This window comes from Rattus rattus, chromosome 6 (assembly GCF_011064425.1).
Source record: "Rattus rattus isolate New Zealand chromosome 6, Rrattus_CSIRO_v1, whole genome shotgun sequence".
Lineage (NCBI taxonomy): Eukaryota > Metazoa > Chordata > Mammalia > Rodentia > Muridae > Rattus > Rattus rattus.
In genome coordinates, this window is record NC_046159.1 from 62192680 (window position 1) to 62211655 (window position 18976).

Below are 18976 nucleotides of genomic sequence, written 5' to 3' on the forward strand. Positions count from 1 at the left end.
ATGGTGGTACAGACCTGTAATCCCATCACTTGGGAGGTACAAGCAGGGGATCTGGAGCTCAAGGTCATCTTTGGCAAAAATGAAAAAAGGACTGGAATGTATAAGAGTGATTACTAGTAGCATGATGGGGGTGGGGTGCTGGGTGAGGCAGCCTGGATAGCAGGTACTTAAACACACGTGGATGTAATAAGTCCATAGCACAGGAGGGCTTTCGAAGAGAGGGGCTTGAAGGCAAGATAAGGAGGGGGCACTGTTCATCGCCTCAGTGTGGTGGATCAAAATACCACACTGGACTCCGCAAACATGTGTAATTATAGCGGGTCAGTGGTGGGAAGGGTACAGCTCATTAATTTAATCTAATTCAACTCAAAACAAAGCAAAAACCCTGCAAAACCCTTAGTCTGAACTGTATTCACCCAGCTTTTGTTTTCTGGTGACTTTCGTTTTGCTTTGTTTTATTTGAGTTAAGGTCTTATTATGTAGCTCAAACAGACCCTGAACTCATGATCCTCCTGCTTTAGCCTCCTCAGGGCTGGTATTTCAGGCACAAGCTATGTCTGCTCAGTGCTTTCCTGTGTTCTGATGCTCTAACATCCAGAGCCTTGTTGACCTGGAGCACTGACCCTCCCAGTTAGCCAGTCCCTGGAGACGGTAAGGAAGGTCCCCGCAGCAGGCAGGGCGTAGCCTGGAGTTTGGCTAGCTGAGTAAATTCTGCTACTGATTCCCGCCTGCTTGCCCTTTTGATGTCCTCTACAGGTTCTCAATTATGAAATAAATGGCTTTGAGGCTCCGATGAGGTCTGACCTCTGAAGGGAGAATAAGGATAAATCTCAAAAGTCCATGCAGGATAGACTACGAGCATGGCTCAGTTGGCAAAGCGGTGCTGCCCAGGCATCAGGACAGAACCTGAGTTTGATCCTCAGTATCCACGTAAGAAACCAGGCATGGTGGTATTCTCCCGTACCAGCGGGGCAAAGCTTGCTGGACAGTCAGTGTAGCCAATATGAGGGGCCCCTGTCTCAAAGAACAAGGTGAAAAAATGCCTAAGGTTTAATACCCCAAATTACCCTCAGACTTACACATACACCCGCGACACAGGGAGACTGTGGCCCAGCAATGGGAGACTTCAACAAAACAGCCTGGTTACGGAATGGCTTCTTCCTCCCTCCAGAACATCTTCCATGATAGAGACATGGAAGCAAAGGACCAGAGCCAGGGTGAGCTCCCCCACCCCCACCCTGGGTGGACAAAGCACAGTTGGTGCTCAGAACTGACACCCCACTGTGACTTCAAGAGTGTGGTGGGGGTAGATAAGCTCCCATGGGCCAGTTGGACACAAGCGGAAGGAGTGCTGGAGACCAGTCTGCAGCATCCTGGGGAGGTTGATCAGGGAAGACGCTCCACAGGTGCTGGGTGAGGTAGACATCCTGAGGAGAAGCACATTTACCCAGAGCACAGCTTTAACCCTGAGAGGAAGAATGCACAGCAATGCACAGTGGGAAATAAGCCCCAGGTCAGGCCACGGAGAGCCGCATGCATACCCAGGGAGACGCCCGTTTCCCCAGAACCTAAGACAACCACAGCACCTCAGCAGCATACAGTGATCTAATCCTGAGCAAGCATCGACGATTTCCAATGGAGGGAAAGTGAAGAGCGGGCTTCATTCCCAGTAATGCCAGTGCCAGTGTCAGTGGACCTGAGGCCCTCGTCTGATCTCTGTGGGCACCAGGCCCACAGACGGATAGAGAGATAAATGTAGACAAACACCCAAACACACAAAATATATGGACTTTTAAAGTAAAGACGTTTTAAATGAAAATGAACTGTCCTGAGAGATAAAGAGGGTGGGATTAAAGGAGGCTAGGCTAGCAGCCCCTGCCAGCACACACCCACAAGACCAGCCCTCGGGGGATGGAGGCAAGAAGACTGGGGCCTCAAGGTCAGCCCCAGCTACCCTGCAAGCAGGCCATCCTGAGCCAAGTGAGATTCTCTTAAAAAATCCAACAAACAAACAAACAAAATCTAGAAAGCTAAAAAAACATCACTCGATATGAGACTCTAGATTGGATCTGGTTCTGGGGGAGGGGCGGGCACTGTTTGGAAAAGCATTCTTCATCAGTTAATAGGATAATATAAAGCGTAGATTCCATCCATCAAGTTCATCCATATAACAGATCTACTGAAGCTAATATGTGCCTGGCTATGGAAAGAAATAGCCCTCGTCTTAAGAAATCTGCCCTGGAATATTTAGGGTCAGACAACTGTGAAGATTATGACTTACCTTCAAATAGGAAGAAGAAGAGGGAGGGAGGGAGGGAGGGAGGGAGGGAAGGAGGGAGGGAGGCATAGTAAGAGAAAATGAGAATCAACAGAAGTAGAAAGCAGGTAATACTAGTAATACTAGGACGGTCACTATGGGTCAGTTTCATATATATATATATATATATATATATATATATATATATATCACATTTCAATCTCCAGTGACTTGGTTGCATCCTGTCTTCATGAGTCAGCGCCCCTCTCCATCCTGGGGTGCACACACACACACACACACACACACACACACGCACACACACACACACACACACACACACACACTCACTCCAGGGAAGAAACACTCATGATCTGAGCCTCCTGGGCCCTGAACTATATTTGCCTGGCAGGGAAAGGCAGGAAATGAGAGGTGGTATGACCTTCCCCAGTCCCCTGAACCCTCCTGGCCTCAGGCAGCTTCCTTCCGGGATCTGACTCCCTAGAGGCTGTCCAGAGGTTACTCTAAATAGTTTTCCACTTCAGTCCAGAGAAAGACAAAAGAAATATTACCCTGAAGTCCAGGGATGTCCTGGACAGAATCCAAGGCAAAATATAGTTTTTAAAGTCCTTGAAAATGTGCCCAGCACCTTTTCGAGCCCACAGAGAACAATGGAATGGTGCACTGTAAGTATTTGGGCCCCAGACTGCCTCCTGGGAAGTCCAGAAATCAGCCTGCACAATAGAGGCTGATCCTACTATGCCTGCTCTTCCCAACCCTACATCAGCACCCTGAAGTTCTGCCTTCCAAAATACCTTCCTGAGTACCCCTATCTGAGAGAGAATGCCCTAAGCTCCTGAAAAGGCCCTCCATGCTCCGAATGGACCAAGAGCTTCAATCACTAGTAAGAGCCCAAGTGTACAGAGTTAGGATGAAGCCGGAAGAGGAGGCCACGGAAACTAAAATCTCATGCAGACAATCACTCCACGATCCCACCACTTCTGAGGCAGAGGATAACAGAGGTCAAGGCCAGCCTGGGCTACAAAGAAAGACATTGTCTAGACAGACAGACAGACAGACAGACAGACAGACAGACAGATAAGCCAGCCAGTTGTGGTGGTCTGCAATCCCAGCATTCAGGTGAAGCAAGAGGATCAGGAATTTGAGACTAGCCTGGGCTACATAGCTACGCTCTGTCTCAATAATATATATATTATTATATATTGATTGATATATGATACATAGATGGATAGACAGACAGATGATAGGTAGGTAGGTAGATAGATAGATAGACAGACAGACATACAGACAGACAGACAGATGATACATAGGTGGATGGATGGATGGACAGATGGACAGACAGATGATAGATAGATAGATAGATAGATAGATAGATAGATAGATAGATAGATAGATAGATAGGAAGTAAGGATAAATTCACAGAAGAATAAAAACAGAGAGGGCAATAATCATACGAATAGTCCTGAACTGTCAGCCACAGAAACACAAGTTATCATATATCTCCTCCTGACTGCCACACTGCCAAAAGGAAAAAGATTGGCACCCACCTCCCCTAACACTGTTGGCAGACATAAGTTTAATTATTTTTGAAAAGGAACTTGGAAGAGTCTCCAAGCTTCTTTGTGCAAAGGTACATGTGTGTGCATGTCTGTGTGTTGCGGAGAGGGTGCACGCGTGTTTACCCTATGTGCTCAGGAGCCTTTGCCTTGGACTCAGAGATCGATCCAACTGTGTCTGCCTTCCCTGGGCTAGATTAGGTGTATGTCGCCACATCTGAATCTTTTTATGGGTTCTGGGCATCAAGCTTAGGATCTATCCTCGGGATGGAGCAGCAAACAGTCCCCAGCCCTCCAAACATCTTAAATGCACATTCTCTTTATTCCAACAAACCCACTTCTAGGGATCAATACAAAAAAAAAAAAAAAACAGTCAAGCAAATAAACAAAAACCAACCATCCCCACAAAACAAAACAACAAAAGACAAACTTTGACACATTAAAACATTGGAATTGGAATAAAATTGTTCACTGGATAATCAGTTGAAACAAGAAATTGGGAGGAACCCAAACTCCAGGCAGTAAGGGTAGGGTAAGACAGATACGGAGCGCACAGTAACAGATTTCCTAGTAAAGAGCCCGTGGTTATCTCTATCACTGTGTGGTAAGGCAGCTTAATAGAGGTGTTTCCACGTCAGAATAACACATGAAAACTGAGAAATGATCTTACGTACTGAGGGGTGACACAAAAGAAGGTGTGTGTGTGTGTGTGTTAGAGGGGGAGAGAGGGGAGAGAGAGAGAGGAGGGGGGAGAAAGGGGGGAGAGAGAGAACATGTTCCATGCTCCATAGTTCAGGAAGTGGAACAGAATCTAAACCAAGTTGCTAATGATAAATGTCATGGGAACGAGGGAAGAATTGGATGAATGAAAGAATTGTCACTTTCCTCTTACGCCTCCTTAGTAATAGAGCTTGTGTATATATACACACACACAGACACAGAGAGAGACACACACACACACACACATGCACAGGCACACAAGTATGCTCAGAAACATACGTGCATACACACATACAAACATACACCCACATATACGCATACGCACGTTTGTGGAGGTTTTAAAGTTTATGATATATGCATATATATCCTTATGTGTATAAATATTCATGTTTGACATTCCTCAGGACACCTTGGTTTTTGTGGCAGGGTTTCTCACTAGGACCTGGGACTCATTAATTAGGTAGGGCTGGCTGGCCATAGTACACACCCATCTCTTGTGCCCCAGCACTGGATTAGAGGCATATACCTACACCCAGCTTTTACATGAGCTCTGGGGACTGAACTCGGCCACACGCTACGTTATCTCAGTAGTCAATTTCTTTTAATGAAAGAGCATGTATGTGTTTATGTAAGGAACATATGAAGGCATGCGGAGCATGCTCATGTACTGTGGGACTGATGTATGTGCATCCGTGTGCATCCCACTATGGCCAGGGGCCCCTGTACTTAACCTCCTCAGTGTTTACATCCATGGGCTTTTGACAGACACTGTCATTCAGGGAGCAGCACACAGGTTATGTTATTCCAGTGTCCCAATGGGAAAACAGTTTGAGGGCTCCAGGTCCCAGACGGAACTAGGCTGGGACTCACTGCTAATAATGGAGTTAAAGTTCTTTTCTTCTTTCATACTCTCTCTCTCTCTCTCTCTCTCTCTCTCTCTCTCTCTCTCTCTGTGTGTGTGTGTCTGTTTCTGTATGTGTGTGTGTGCATGTGTGCGTGCGTGTGTTCTCTTAAAAAATACAGACAAAACAAAACAATAACGATAAAAAAAAAAGAAATATACACACACAAAACCACAAAACCACAAAAATCAAAATAAGCAAGCAAAAGACTGAAAAGAAAAAAAGACAAGAAAAATAGCCAAGAAAAGCAAAATAAGACAAAAGGTCTACAAGAATATTATAAAATTCATTTTGTGTTGCCCAACTACTCCTGGGCCTGGAGCCTGTCCTGGAAAGTGGCCAAGGTACCAGTGAGACCCCATTGAAGAAAACTGACTTTTTCCTTGCCAGCAGTTCAGTTGCAGGGAGCCTGTTGGTTAGGAGATGGAGTCAGAAGTTTGTTTGTTTTGTTTTTTTTTTCTCCTTAATCTTTACGGTTCAGGGCTGAGACCTGGTTCAGGTGTTTAAGAGACAGCCAGGGTTGGAACAATGTAACAATCTAGAGCTGTCTGTCTGTTACAAGAAGCCACTAATCTCTGGGAGCTGCTTCCATTTAAACACTAAACTGAAATAAAGAACTGGGTGTGGCGCTGCACACCTGAATGCTCAACATTCAGAAAACAGAAGAGGCAAGTCCAGGAGCTCCAGGCCTCCCCGGGCCTGGGGAGGGAGAGGGAGGGAGAGGGAGGAGAAAGAGAGGAACCAAGCAACGGACTTGTGAGCAGAGGTGCAGGAATGCCGGTTATGCAGGATGAAGGAAGCCTTGAGGGATTCTAGATGCAGATAGAAGGAAACAGAGCCTCTGGATTGGTAGAGGGAGCAAAGGTGAGAGAGGAAGAGAGAGAGACTGGGAGACAGAAGCCCCACTTATGAGTAAGAGTTACCTGGTTGGAAGAAGGTCCCAAGAGGACAATGGTGAACTCACAGAAGATAGCCAGGAATCCCAGGCTGTGGCTGCAACAAGACCCCTCAGGATTTTGCTGACAGCAGAGGACTCAGAGCAACAGGACAACAACAGTCACCATCCACTCAGGACCAGGCTGTGTGGCTGGCCAGTGTTGAGGAGGTGTTCTGTAGAAACAGTCACTGAACTTGTCTTAGTTACTTTTCTACTGCTGAAGAGCCACCATGACCAAGGCAACTTGTAGAAGGAAGTGTTTAAGCTGGGCCTTATGGTCTAGAAGGTCGGAGTCCATGACCATCATGGTGGGAAGTATGGTAGCAGGCAGGCATGGTGCTAGAGCAGAAGCTGAGAGCTCACATCTCAATCAATAAGCAGGAGGCAGAGAGAGCTAACTGGGAATGGTGTGGGCTTGTGAGACATCAAAGCCCACCTCCAGTGGCTCGCCCTGGCCACATCCCTAATGCTTCCCAAAGAGTTCCACCAACTGGGGACCAATTATTTAAATATATGAGCCTGGGGGGGTGCGTCTTCACTCAGACTGTACGGAATTACAAAAAGTTTTTGTCTTTCCAATTTTTTTTTAAAACCACAACTCTTTTAAAGATTACATATATATACGCCACCATGTGGTTGCTGGGAATTGAACTCAGGACCTCTGGAAGAACAGTCAGTGTCCTTCCACTGAACCACCCCGTCTTTCCAATTTTTAATGTCACATGGCTTCCCTGGACACTGCTTAGTATGTTTCCTATTTTTGCCTTGGGATTTTGAATTCTGTTTTTCTTTCTTCACTGTATGTGTGTGTGCTCATGTGTGGGTGTGGGTGTGGGTGTAGATGTGGGTGCCCTGGCTGGGGGTTGGGGGGTTGGGAGGGAAGGCCAGAGGTCGATTTCTTCACTCATTCTCTCACTGAACATGGGGCTCCCTGTTTCACCTAGATTGGCTAGCTGGTGAGTAGCAGAGAGTCAGAGCCCTATCTCTGTGCCCCCAGCACTGGCATTGCAATTGTGGGCTGTCACGCCCAGATTTTATATGGGTTCTGGAGAGCTAATACAACCTCATGCTTGCACAGCAAGAACTCAGTCAGTGGAGCCATCTCCATAGCCTTCTTTCCTTCTTTTTAATTCTATTCTTATACAAGCTTGTGAGTATGGATTACAGCATTCAGGCATTACAGGATTACCATGCAGGGACCCTGTCCCCTTTGCCGCTTTAAATAGGGTCACCCCATTTAAGCTAGCTGTTGTGAAGACCAAGGACCTGCTTGCTCTGATCATTCCCTCACAGAATAGGGTGTTTGGGTAGCTCTGTCCTTTCGCAGGTATTTATGAATGTGGGCTTAAACTTAAACTCGGTCTATTACAGTTTAATTCTTAAATTGCCAGAACTGCTAAATTAAGGTAAATGCTTGGAAAACTTAAAAAAAAAAAAATCACATTGGAGTATCTGTAAGACAGAAAGCTCTGTGGAGTGAACTGGCTATTCTGGGTGGGGAGGTTTGAGGAACTACTTTCCCAGTATGCTGGCCTACAGTGACCTGCTCACACGGAAGCCACTGAACCAGAGTTCACCAACAGGGACTAGTGGTAAAAACATATGACCCCTCTACAAAACATACGACCCACAGAGCTGTACCCTAGAGGTCCAGCCAGGCCCCAAACTAACCAAAATCGTCAAAACTATGTCCACAGTCCCTGCTGCCTCTGGGGTCTCAGACACCTCCCACAGCTCCTAGGAAAGGGCTGAATACGGTAAGGAAAATGAAACCTGCATTTCCTCGTGGCCTGCAGTGCCCAGCCTGTCTACCTTTGCCTCACTAAACTCTCAACTTCTGCGTCATCAGAGGAACTGAGCTCTGCAGAGCTCCCAGAGCCCAGCTGCTGGGGGCCTTGGGAGCCTCAGGAACGCAGAGATAACAGAGCTAGGAAAATAACATAAATACCTGCCCTCCAGCCACACACAGCTCCAGCATGGCCTTTGGGAACATCACCAGTCTGATCTTTGAGCCTCTGTTTCCTGCCTGTGAGGACAGCAACAGCATCTGCTAGTGAAAGATCGCCTCATAGACCGGGCTCCACAGCACCAGAAACCTAGCTAAGCTAGGTGAGGTGCCAGCTGGGGGTTTCTCTATTGCTACTGCTACCCTGGACTGGCCCTGAGGCTCCATTCCCAACCAGGCTGTGCCTAGCACAACTCTGAATTCCCACAAGAACTCACTGCCCTCCACTCCCACACCTGGAACTACTTTCCCCTCCAAAACCTGGCCCTGGGTAAGTGAAGGCCCTTCTCCAAAAAGCCTTCTCAGACTGCCCCATGTCCAGAGCTGTCCCTTTATGGACTACTGGTCCACCTTCAAACTCTCTGAGGTGCCTGCCTCTCCACAAAGGCCACAGCTTTTATTTTATTGCTGTTGTTGTTGTTGAGTACTGTGTGTACGTATGAAGGGAAGATACCACGTGTCCCCTGGTCAGGCCCTTACCGAGTGAGCCAGCTCTTAACAGCTGTGGGCCACAGCTTCTTATACCTTGGGTTAGATATTATCTCGTGACGTAATATGGGCATTGCAAAAACACTTAGCAATGGTAAAAATTTCTAAACCCAGCCAGTTGTGGTGGGGCACATCTTTAAATCTGGCACCCTGGAGGCAGAGGCAGGCAGATCTGTGTGTGAAATCAAGGCTAGCCTGGTCTACATAGTGAGTTCTAGAACAGCCAGGTCTATGTAGAGAAACTCTATCGGAAGGAAGGAAGGAAGGAAGGAAGGAAGGAAGGAAAAGAAAGGAGAGAAGAATGGAAGAAAGGAAAGAAGGAAAAGAATGAAAAGGTTTCTAAGCCCACCTTGACCAAAAAATAATTTAAAATAAAAGAGATAGTGGCAGTGCTCACCCTATCCCCTCCAGAGACCCCCTTCACTACAGCTTTGGCTCTGAGCACATAACACACATACCTTGCACCATGCGTGCCATCGTGCCAAGCTAAACTCACAAACTCTGCCTCAAACATCTGGGCTGAGGTTCAAGACTACTGTGTGCTAGGGATGCCAGGGCTGTTTAAATGTACGTACAGACTCCTGGTCTTGTAGAAAACGTTAATATTTCCTATTACTTCCTCACTCTCACGCCTCAGCATGCAAGTGCGGTGGAGCATCCACCAGAGACCGCTCAGACACGGGGTCTTTATTAGCCGGCGGCCGCCACACTGGGTGTCTAGGATCCCAGGGTAGCACCAAGCCTTTCTCAGGTTGAGAAAGGAAGCTTTTAAGTACAGAAACCATGATCTGAGCTGGGCCGCAGTGGCGTGTGCCTTTAGTCCCAGCACGTGGGAGGCAGAGGGAGGTGAATATCTGAACTCGAGGCCAGTTTGGCCTACTTCTGTTAACAGAACAGTTAGCCAGAGGCAGAACTACAGAAGGCAAAAGGCAGGGTTAGTCCATTTCGAGACTTTCCCAGAGCTGTGGACTCTGCTGGACTAGGTCTTTGCTTTCCTCTCGGCTGGTGCTGCTGTCCAATGCTGAGGTTCACAGTCGGATTGTCACTTCCATCATGGAGTCGGCTGTGCTAAGGTCTGCCCTGTTACAGTAAGTGCCGGGTCAGTACATCTTTAGATGGCGGTATGCTCATGCTTCGTTCTAATAACTGCAGCTTGGGTTGCTGACTTGAACTTCATCTTTAAGATGTTTGATTTTGATTTAAGATTAGGACAGAATTTCCTACAGTTTCTAAAGTGGCCTCAGACATCCTTCTGTCATTTCACACTGTGTACTTAAGTGAAATAAAATTCTCCATGTTGATGGTTCTAAAATCAAATTGTAGAACAACTCTGCAAACTGATGTTCTCTATTGTGCAGTTATCAAATCTCAGCCCAGCCTTAATGATCCAGGTAAAACTAATACACGTCCACTTCAGGAGGCAAACTTCCTTCCATCTTCAATAAATGGAAAATTACATGTAAAACACTAAAAATAAAAATGCAAAAAAAATTCTTTTTCGATCTCACTGTGTAGCTCTGGCTAGCCTGGAACTTGCTGTATAGACCAGGCTGGATTCCTACTCACAGAGCTCTGCCTGCCTTTGCCTCTGCCCCCCAAGTGCTGAGATTAAAGACCCCTATGTTTAGTTAAAGTAAGTTCCTTTATGAATTATTATCAACAAATATTTGATTTACCTACTTTTATATACTTATATGCCCAAAGTCATGTATAATTTTCAGAGGCAAAAGAGGGTCATAACTAGAGATGCACCAGTGCCCTCAGGCACAAACTGGCTCTCCACCCTACAGTGCCACTTGAGAGGCACAGGGACAAAGCCCTGTCCTTCCTCAGGGATGCCAGACCACATACCCAGGACCAGCCTGAACCACAAGGAAGCAGTAAGGGCTCAGTTTCTTACTCCAAGCTTTTAAGACTTCAACCTTGGCAGGTTTCAAAGCCTGAGCACCTCCTGGCTTCCTGATCCTCCCACCCCTTCCCAGCTTCCCCCAGTCCAGGTTCACATAACCAAGACTCCCTGCCTCAGATACAGCTGACCCAGTTCCCAAACAAAGGCTCCCCTGTGGGCAGGTCTGTGTGCAGCCGCCCGTGCTCCTCAGGCCAGATTTCAGTGAATAGCACCACGCCCTTGAGCCCACCCAACACAGCTGCACCCTGCTGTACCCGCCAGGGACCACTGACCCCCTCTCTCCTTATCTAAGTTCTCTAAGTTCGGTCACTATAGATCCTCCTAGGCTATGTCTCATGGCCACAACACCCACATCCAACTGGCCCATTGAGCTTTAGAGGTCTCATCCACCATTATTTACAAGGTTCGGATCACCCACAACAAAGAAACAGCCCATCACCTGCCTTTGCCAGAAAGATTTTGCTTCTGAGGATTCTCTATTTATCAACCCAACCAAAGTCTAGACACGCACAGAGAGAGAGAGAGAGAGAGAGAGAGAGAGAGAGAGACAGAGACAGAGACAGAGACAGAGACAGACAGAGAGAGACAGAGAGAGACAGAGAGAGACAGAGAGAGAGACAGAGACAGAGACAGAGAGAGACAGAGAGAGACAGAGAGACGGACAGGTGGACAGACGGACAGAGACAGAGAGACAGAGAGCAGACTAGTCAGCCTGCTCCCTGATGTTACTGTTCTGGCTTCAGCATCACAGTTCTTACCTTAGGTTCTGCTTCTTTCATGCAGCCCTCCTCGACTGCTCCCTGCCAGCTGCCGCTTCTCTTTGTGTACCCCCCTCCTGGAGTGTGTGTATAGCCACCCTCACCAGTTAGGAAAAGGCAAGGAGTATCCCCTCCCAAAGAGAGGCTACAGAGAGAGATAGGGAACCTGCTCCTACCAGTTCCCCATACAAAAAAAAAAAAAACCAAAAAAACAAAAAACTCCTGGACACTTGATCCTAGCACACCTCCCCTCCCCTGCAGCTTGTGCAGCTCTCAAGAGCACTGACAGTCAAGTTCCTTAGGCTACAGAAAGATTTTTGTCCCAGCATCCACCGCTGGACTAGGCCTGTGAACAGCAATCTTCAGAAAGTGTGAAACAAAGAATTAGACCTCAGTAGCTCTGATTCCAGGGTCCAAATTCATCAAAACTCACCTGTACCTTTAAGTTATGAGGTCTCTCTTGGGCCCACTCACCTGTTTCTCCCCATCGTCTCATGGTCCTTGACCACCACGAGAAGTTCTGAGCTCTGGTCTAGAGGAATACCTTTGAGGTCCCACTCAAAGCCCTGGAAAAGAAAAGAAGGCAATTTAGCCTGTGGCCCCAGGACACTGAGCAGACATCCAGAATGGTTCTAAGATATGAGCATATAGATTGGTAGGTAGGCTGGAGGATAAATGAATGGAATGATGGATGGATGGATGGATGGATGGATGGATGGATGGATGGATGGATGGATGGATGGATGGATGAGGGAGTAGGTGGGTGAGTGGATGGATGGGTGGGTGGATGAATGAGTGATTAGATGAATAAATGGATGGATGGGTGGGTGGATGAATGAGTGGGTGGGTGGGTGGATGGTTGGAGTGGATAATGGATGTTGTACTGGTTAGTTTTATATCAACTTGACACAAGCTAAAGTAATTGGAGAGGAAGGAGCCTTGATTTAAAAATGTCTCCATGAGATCTGGCTGTAGAAAAGCCTGTAGGGCATTTTATTAATTAGTGACTGATGTGGGAGGGCCCAGACCATTGTGGGTGGGGCCACTGGTAGTCCTGGGTTCTATAAGACAGCAGGCTGAGCAAGTCAGTAGCAGCACTCACTCCTCCTTAACCTCTGCGTCAGCTCCTGCCTCTAGGTTCCTGCCCTTAATGAATTCTGACTTCCTTCGATGATGAACAGCGATGTGGAATTATATACCAAATAAATCCTTTCCTCCCCAAGTTGTTTTTGGTGTTTCATCTCAGCGACAGTAACCCTGATTAGTTACTAGTCACTAGCTACTAGTAACTATAGTTGCATAGATGAGTGAGTGTGTAGATGGTTGTGTGGGTGAGTGAATTAGTAGGTGAGTAGATAGAAGGGCAGATGACAGAGTATGGGTGGAATGGAGGGAGGATGAATGGCTGGATACTTGGATAAGTGGGTAGGTGGTTGGATGCATGGATGGGTGGACACTTGGATAAAGGGTAGATAGCTAAGTGAGTATGGATGATAGGTGGGTAGATGGATGGGTAAGTACATGGATAGATAGATGGATGGATAGGTAAGTGGATAGATTAGTGAATAGGTGGGTGTGTGAGTGGATGGACAGATTGATGGATCTGTCTGTGGGTAGGTGCATGAATGGGTGAATGGATGGGTGGGTGAAAGGGTGGATAGATGAATAAAGAATAGATAGGGGGGTTGGGGATTTGGCTCAGTGGTAGAGCTCTTGCCTAGCAAGCGCAAGGCCCTGGGTTTGGTCCCCAGCTCAAAAAAAAAAAGAATAGATAGTTGGGTGGATGTGTGGTTGTGTGGAAAGATTGGTTGTGTTTGTGGGTGGGTAGATGCTTGGATGGGTGGGAAGGTAGATATATGAATGGGATGGATGGATGGATGGATGGATGGATGGATGGATGGATGGATGGATACCAGAATTCCAGAGCTTTGGAGGTGAGGGTAAGAACTAGAGACAACAAAAAGAAGAGGAAGCCACACTGCAGTGGCCTCCCCTCCCAACTCGTCCCAGAACACCAGAACAAAAGCACAACAAAAAAAGTGCCAGGAGATCCCTCAGGGTCCTCACACACCAAGATCATATGGTCATCCAAAAGCTAGATCCCTGGTGGTCAGGAGGCATAAGGGGTAAGTTAAGGAAGGCCAGCCGGAGGCCGCTCAACCCCCCTAGAGCAAACATGCACCCTGCAGTCTGACTCTTGTTCTTAACCCTGCTTCAGATGGACCTCATAGAAGCCACATCTACAGAAAGCTCCTGAGGGGACAGAACAATGGGAGGACTTGGTTAATGAGGGAGTACTATGGAGTGAGGTAGCTTTGGTCTGTGAGAGGAGATCAGGCAGGCAAGGGAGAGTTGAACATCAGAGAAAAACAAAACAAAACAAAACAAGCATCTGTCCTGTTAGCATACGCTGTGGGGCAGGGTCTCAGGATGGAGCTGGACCCCTACCCTTCTGAGAAAGCTGCGTCAGCCCCCGCAGAGGCAGAAGGGACAGAGAGAGGAGGGAAAAGAAACTGATGCGTGTACCTCATTCCACACGGGGTTCACACTGTTCTTGATGACTTTGGTTCTCTTCTTTACCCCTGCGGGAGACAAGGAAGACAAGAGTGGATACTCATTGCACTGGGCCCATCCACCCTGCTGGGCTCGCTGCAGAGACCTCCCTCTGGACTCAGCTCCAAAGGAGAGTGCACAAAACCAGCCTGGCCTTTGAACCCTACCAGGAATGCCCAATGGCTGCCATTCTTCTCTCTTGGCTTTGGGGGCCACAAAACAACAATGTGACCAGAAGAATGTTTTTTGAAAGAAAATGTCCAACCATGAGGTGGTGGTGTGTGCCTTTAATCCGAGTACCTGGGAAGCAAACTGGTGAACTTCTGTGAGTTTAAGGCTAGTTTGGTCTTTAGAGAGTTCCAAGTCAGTCAGAAAACTGTTTCAAAGAAGAGGAAGAAGAGAAAGTGATGGTGGTGGTGGATGAGGAAGAAGAGAAGGAAGTGAAAAGGAGAGGGAGGAATAAGGGGAGGGGGAAGGATGAAAAGGAGGAGATAGTAGAGAAAGAAAAGAAAATGTTGGAGCCAACTCCTCGTTAGTTGTGCCATCTTGGCCATTGTCTTTCCTCCCCGTTTTTCTCACAGCTCCGCCATCCCCAACACCACCCTGTGCTGCAGGTTAACCCAGGCCCTACCATATTAGGCAAGCACTCTACCAATTTGCTGCATCTCCAGCTTCTTTCTGACTTTTCCGACCTCTTGTGAAAATGAACCCTTCCTTGGGGCTGGGGATGTAGCTCAGTTGGCAGAGTGTTTACCTAGTATGCACAAGGCCCTGAGCTTAACCCCAAGCTCAGCACACAGTAGGTATGGTGGTGTTTACTTAGTATGCACAAGGCCCTGAGCTTAACCCCAAGCTCAGCACACAGTAGGTGTGGTGGTGCACTAATGCTCAGGAGATGGAGGCAGGAGCATGGGCAGTTCAAGGTCATCCTTAGCTTATATGGTGAGTTTGAGGCTAGCCTGGGCTACCTGGGAGACTGTCTCAAACAGTACCTCTATGTATAATGTTATTGTATTTACATAAAGTTCCCTAAGCAAGCAAATCCATAGATTTGGGGTTTCCAGGGGTAAAGTATGGAGAAGGTAAACTGGGAGTGATTGATAGCTATGAGTTTGGGGGACAATGTTCTTGAATTAGACCATAATTGATGTTCAATATTTAACCCCAAACCACCTAGCGCCCACTTTCTTTGTCCTGTGACTCTAAGAATTGCACTCAGAGTTGTCCTAATGTTAGGTGAGTGCCCTATTTGTGGGGCTACAACAGAGCCACATCCCCAGCCTGTTTTTCTATTGTTCTTTATTTTGAGATAACTCCCTCTAGAATTTTAGATCCTCCTGCCTCAGCTTCTCATTACAGATCTATGCCACCAGGCCCTTTAACCTCCATTGGTTAAAATGATGGATTTGATTGTTTGCCTTCCACTCTGAGACCTAGAAAGGGTTTATGGGGAAACAAGCAGACCTAGATAATCCTATCTGAATCATGAAGCTGAAGGAAAGCAGGTGGCTTCAGGGTAGACAACTAGAAGAACTAACACTGTGACATCTGAGAACTGACCCATGTGATCATAGGAGGCAGGCAGCTGCGGCAATTACGGAGCAGGGACCACTAAGGTCTGGACGCCTATTCCTAGTGCAGTGGGTGACTGAGCCTTGAAGGAAAGACGGCATAGAAGATGCCCAGGGAGAACTGCTTTTAGGGATGGACACTAGACTATATAAGCAGGCTGTGTTCATACCAAAGTTGAACCTGACTTGCAACCCTAGTCTCTACTGGGGCAGGCAGGTCTGCTCCTCTCTCAGAGTGATCCCCAGAAAGAAGTCACAGTGGGTTGATAGCGTCAGAGTGAGCCCCACCAAGCGGTCCCACAAAAGCATCTGGAACTACAGAGAAGAGCAGCTCTGGAGGGAAGGGCCATAGGAACTGATGAAGCTAGGCGTGGCCACTCTGCTCAGACAGGTGCATGGACCGCTACACCTGCTCCAGGTGTAGCAGAAACAGTGTCTGACTGCACAACAGTGGGAGGGAAGGGGTCAGCCAGTCAAGGAACCCTGGCCTCAGTCAGGTCTTCAGTCCTTCCTGCATAAACACACAGATTCTCTATTCAGAAGCCTGTGGTCTCCACCAGACGGCATGGACCAAGAAAGCTCCGCTAACACCTCGAGTGTCTCCTGGAGCTGGAGCCCTGTATCCTCCAGAGTTGAGCTGTGTCTGGGCTTAGCCAGGTTCCTAGTTGTTTAGCCTGCTCTTAAACCGGGAAAGGGGATAACATTTGCGATGTAAACTTTGAGATATTTTTGTTCAATCTCAAGTTTCCGGGTCCCAGAATGTCATTCTTCTAAGTAACAGAGGATTTAAAAGCTGAAACTGAAGCAGTTAAACTATTATTCAGTAATCAAGTTAGCTGAGCAAGACTGCCATCCCAGTACTCTGGAGGCTGAAGCAGAAAAATCAGTTCTAGACAGCCTGAGCTTGTCTCAAAGCAAAACTGATAAGCAATCTAAAATAATGGTAACGCTCCTCCATTGTTGGTGGGATTGCAAGCTGGTACAGCCACTCTGGAAGTCAGTCTGGAGGTTCCTCAGAAAATTGGACATAGAATTACCTGAGGACCCAGCTATACCACTCCTGGGCATACACCCAAAGATGCCCCAACATATTACAAGAACACGTGCTCCACTATGTTCATAGCAGCCTTATTTATAATAGCCAGAAGCTGGAAAGAACCCAGATGCCCTTCAACAGAGGAATGGATACAGAAAATGTGGTACATCTACACAATGGAATATTACTCAGCTATCAAAAACAATGAATTCATGAAATTCACAGGCAAATGGATTGAACCAGAAAATATCAATCATAGAAAAACACATATGAGGGTTGGGGATTTAGCTCAGTGGTAGAGCGCTTGCCTAGCAAGCACAAGGCCCTGGGTTTGGTGCCCAGCTCCAAAAAAAAAACAAAACAAAACAAAACAAAAAACCACATATGGTATGCACTCACTGATAAGTGAATATTAGTCCAAAAGCTCGAATTGCCTAAGATACAATCCAGAGACCACATGAAACTAAAGAAGACAGACAACTAAAGTGTGGATGCTTCAGTCCTTTTTAAAAGGGGGAACAAAAATATTCATAGGAGGAGATATGGAGACAAAGTTTGGAATAGAGACTGAAGGAATGGCCATTCAGAGCCTGCCCCACCTAGGGATTCAGCCCATATACACACAGCCATCAAACCCAGACAACATTGCTGATGCCAAGAAGTGCATACCTGATATAGCTGTCTCCTGAGAGGCTCAGCCAGAACATGACAAATACTGAGGCGAATGCTAGCAGCCAACCATTGAACTGAGAACAGTGTCCCAATTGGAGGAGTTAGAGAAAGGATTGAAGGAACTGAAGGGGCTTGCAACCCCGTAAGAACAACAATACCAACCAACCAGAGCTCCCAGAGACTAAACCATTACCCAAAGAGTACACATGGCACGGCTCCATGTGTATAGCAGAGGATGGCTTTGTTGGGCACCAATGGGAGGAGAAGACCTTGGTACCACCAAGGCTGGACTCCCCCAGTGTACAGGAATATTAGGGTGGGAAGGCAGGAAGGGGTGGATCGATGGATGGGAGAACATCCTCATAGAAGGAGAAAGGAGGATGGGATAGGAGGTTTATAGAGAGAAAACTAGGAAAGGGGATAACATTTGCAATGTAAATTTTTAAAATACAATAAAAAAATGTTTAAAAAAAAAAAAAAAAAAGGAAGACCAAAGTGTGGATACTTCAGTCCTTCTTAGAGGGGGAAACACAGGAGGAAATATGGAGACAAAGTGTGGAGCAGAGACTGAAGGAAAGGAAAAAAATTAAAATATCTCAGTGGTAGAGCGCTTGCCTAGGAAGCGCAAGGTCCTGGGTTGGTCCCCAGCTCCAAAAAAAAAAAAAAAAAACCAAAAAAGAAAAAACATAAAATAATGGTAAAGAGCTGGAGCGATTGCTCAGCAGTTCAAAGCATGAACTGCTCTTTCCGAGGACCTAAGTTCTGTTCCCAGCACCCACATCAGGCAGCTCACAACCACCTGTAACTCCAGCTGCAGAGGATAGGATGCCCCCTTCTGGTCATTAAGCACAACTGCATTCACATGCATGTACTCCCATACAGACACACACTGGAGAAACATGTAATCAAAATAAATGAAAATAATAAGAATAAAAATAAATACTTAATAAGAAGCCCAATACGCATTAGCATCAGTGGTATATTTATGTGGAAGATAACTTGCAATACAAGGAAAAACTGAAAGTGTGACTTTTGCATTTTTGCAAACCTCTGTAATGCTTGGCAGATCTACTCCTGTATACATTGTATGTATACATTGATGGTTTGTTTTGGTTAATATCTGTGGAGGAAATCCAGCCAGGTAGGCAGCTGGAAGTAAAGGAGGAAAATGTTTTAGTGAACTCGCAGGTGATTATAAACAATCCTTGAAATTACATGTGTACTCAACAGATGGTAGGTCTTAAACTTTTTTGAAAAGTTGCAATGTATATCCTAAAATTAGATAAATAAACATCTCTGCTTTGTTACATTACACTTAGTTATTGTGTCTCGCTCTTTGAAATCAATCTCTTACCTACTCATGATTCTGTAACGGCTACATTTGAAAATTTTGATGCAAGGAGTTAAACAGATCTTCCAAATGTTGATGTATTTCTTATATAATAACCCCCAATTTATTCATAGCGCCATCAGTCTCATCAGAAAAAAACTACAGAATGGGAAGCTGAGAGAGATAGGTTTTCTAAAATTTCATCTTATCTTTGCTTGAAAATCATTCTTCCAAATTGTCAACTAATGATAAATGTTAGGCAC

General features: G+C 46.5%; 1 protein-coding gene across 15 annotated transcripts in view; it reads right to left on the reverse strand.

Moving 5' to 3' along the window:
* Positions 1-18976, reverse strand: part of Dysf (dysferlin) — a 194656-nt gene that overhangs the window by 152365 nt on the left and 23315 nt on the right. For 14 of the 15 annotated variants that reach the window (XM_032906224.1, XM_032906220.1, XM_032906222.1 and 11 more), the window contains exons 2-3: positions 14078-14133; positions 12026-12117 (exon numbers count right to left, since the gene is read on the reverse strand). The exons of the other annotated variant lie outside the window; for it this stretch is intronic. In XM_032906224.1, coding sequence (XP_032762115.1) covers positions 12026-12117; positions 14078-14133 — 148 coding nt within the window. The remainder of the gene's footprint in view (positions 1-12025; positions 12118-14077; positions 14134-18976) is intronic. 15 annotated transcript variants of the gene reach the window in all.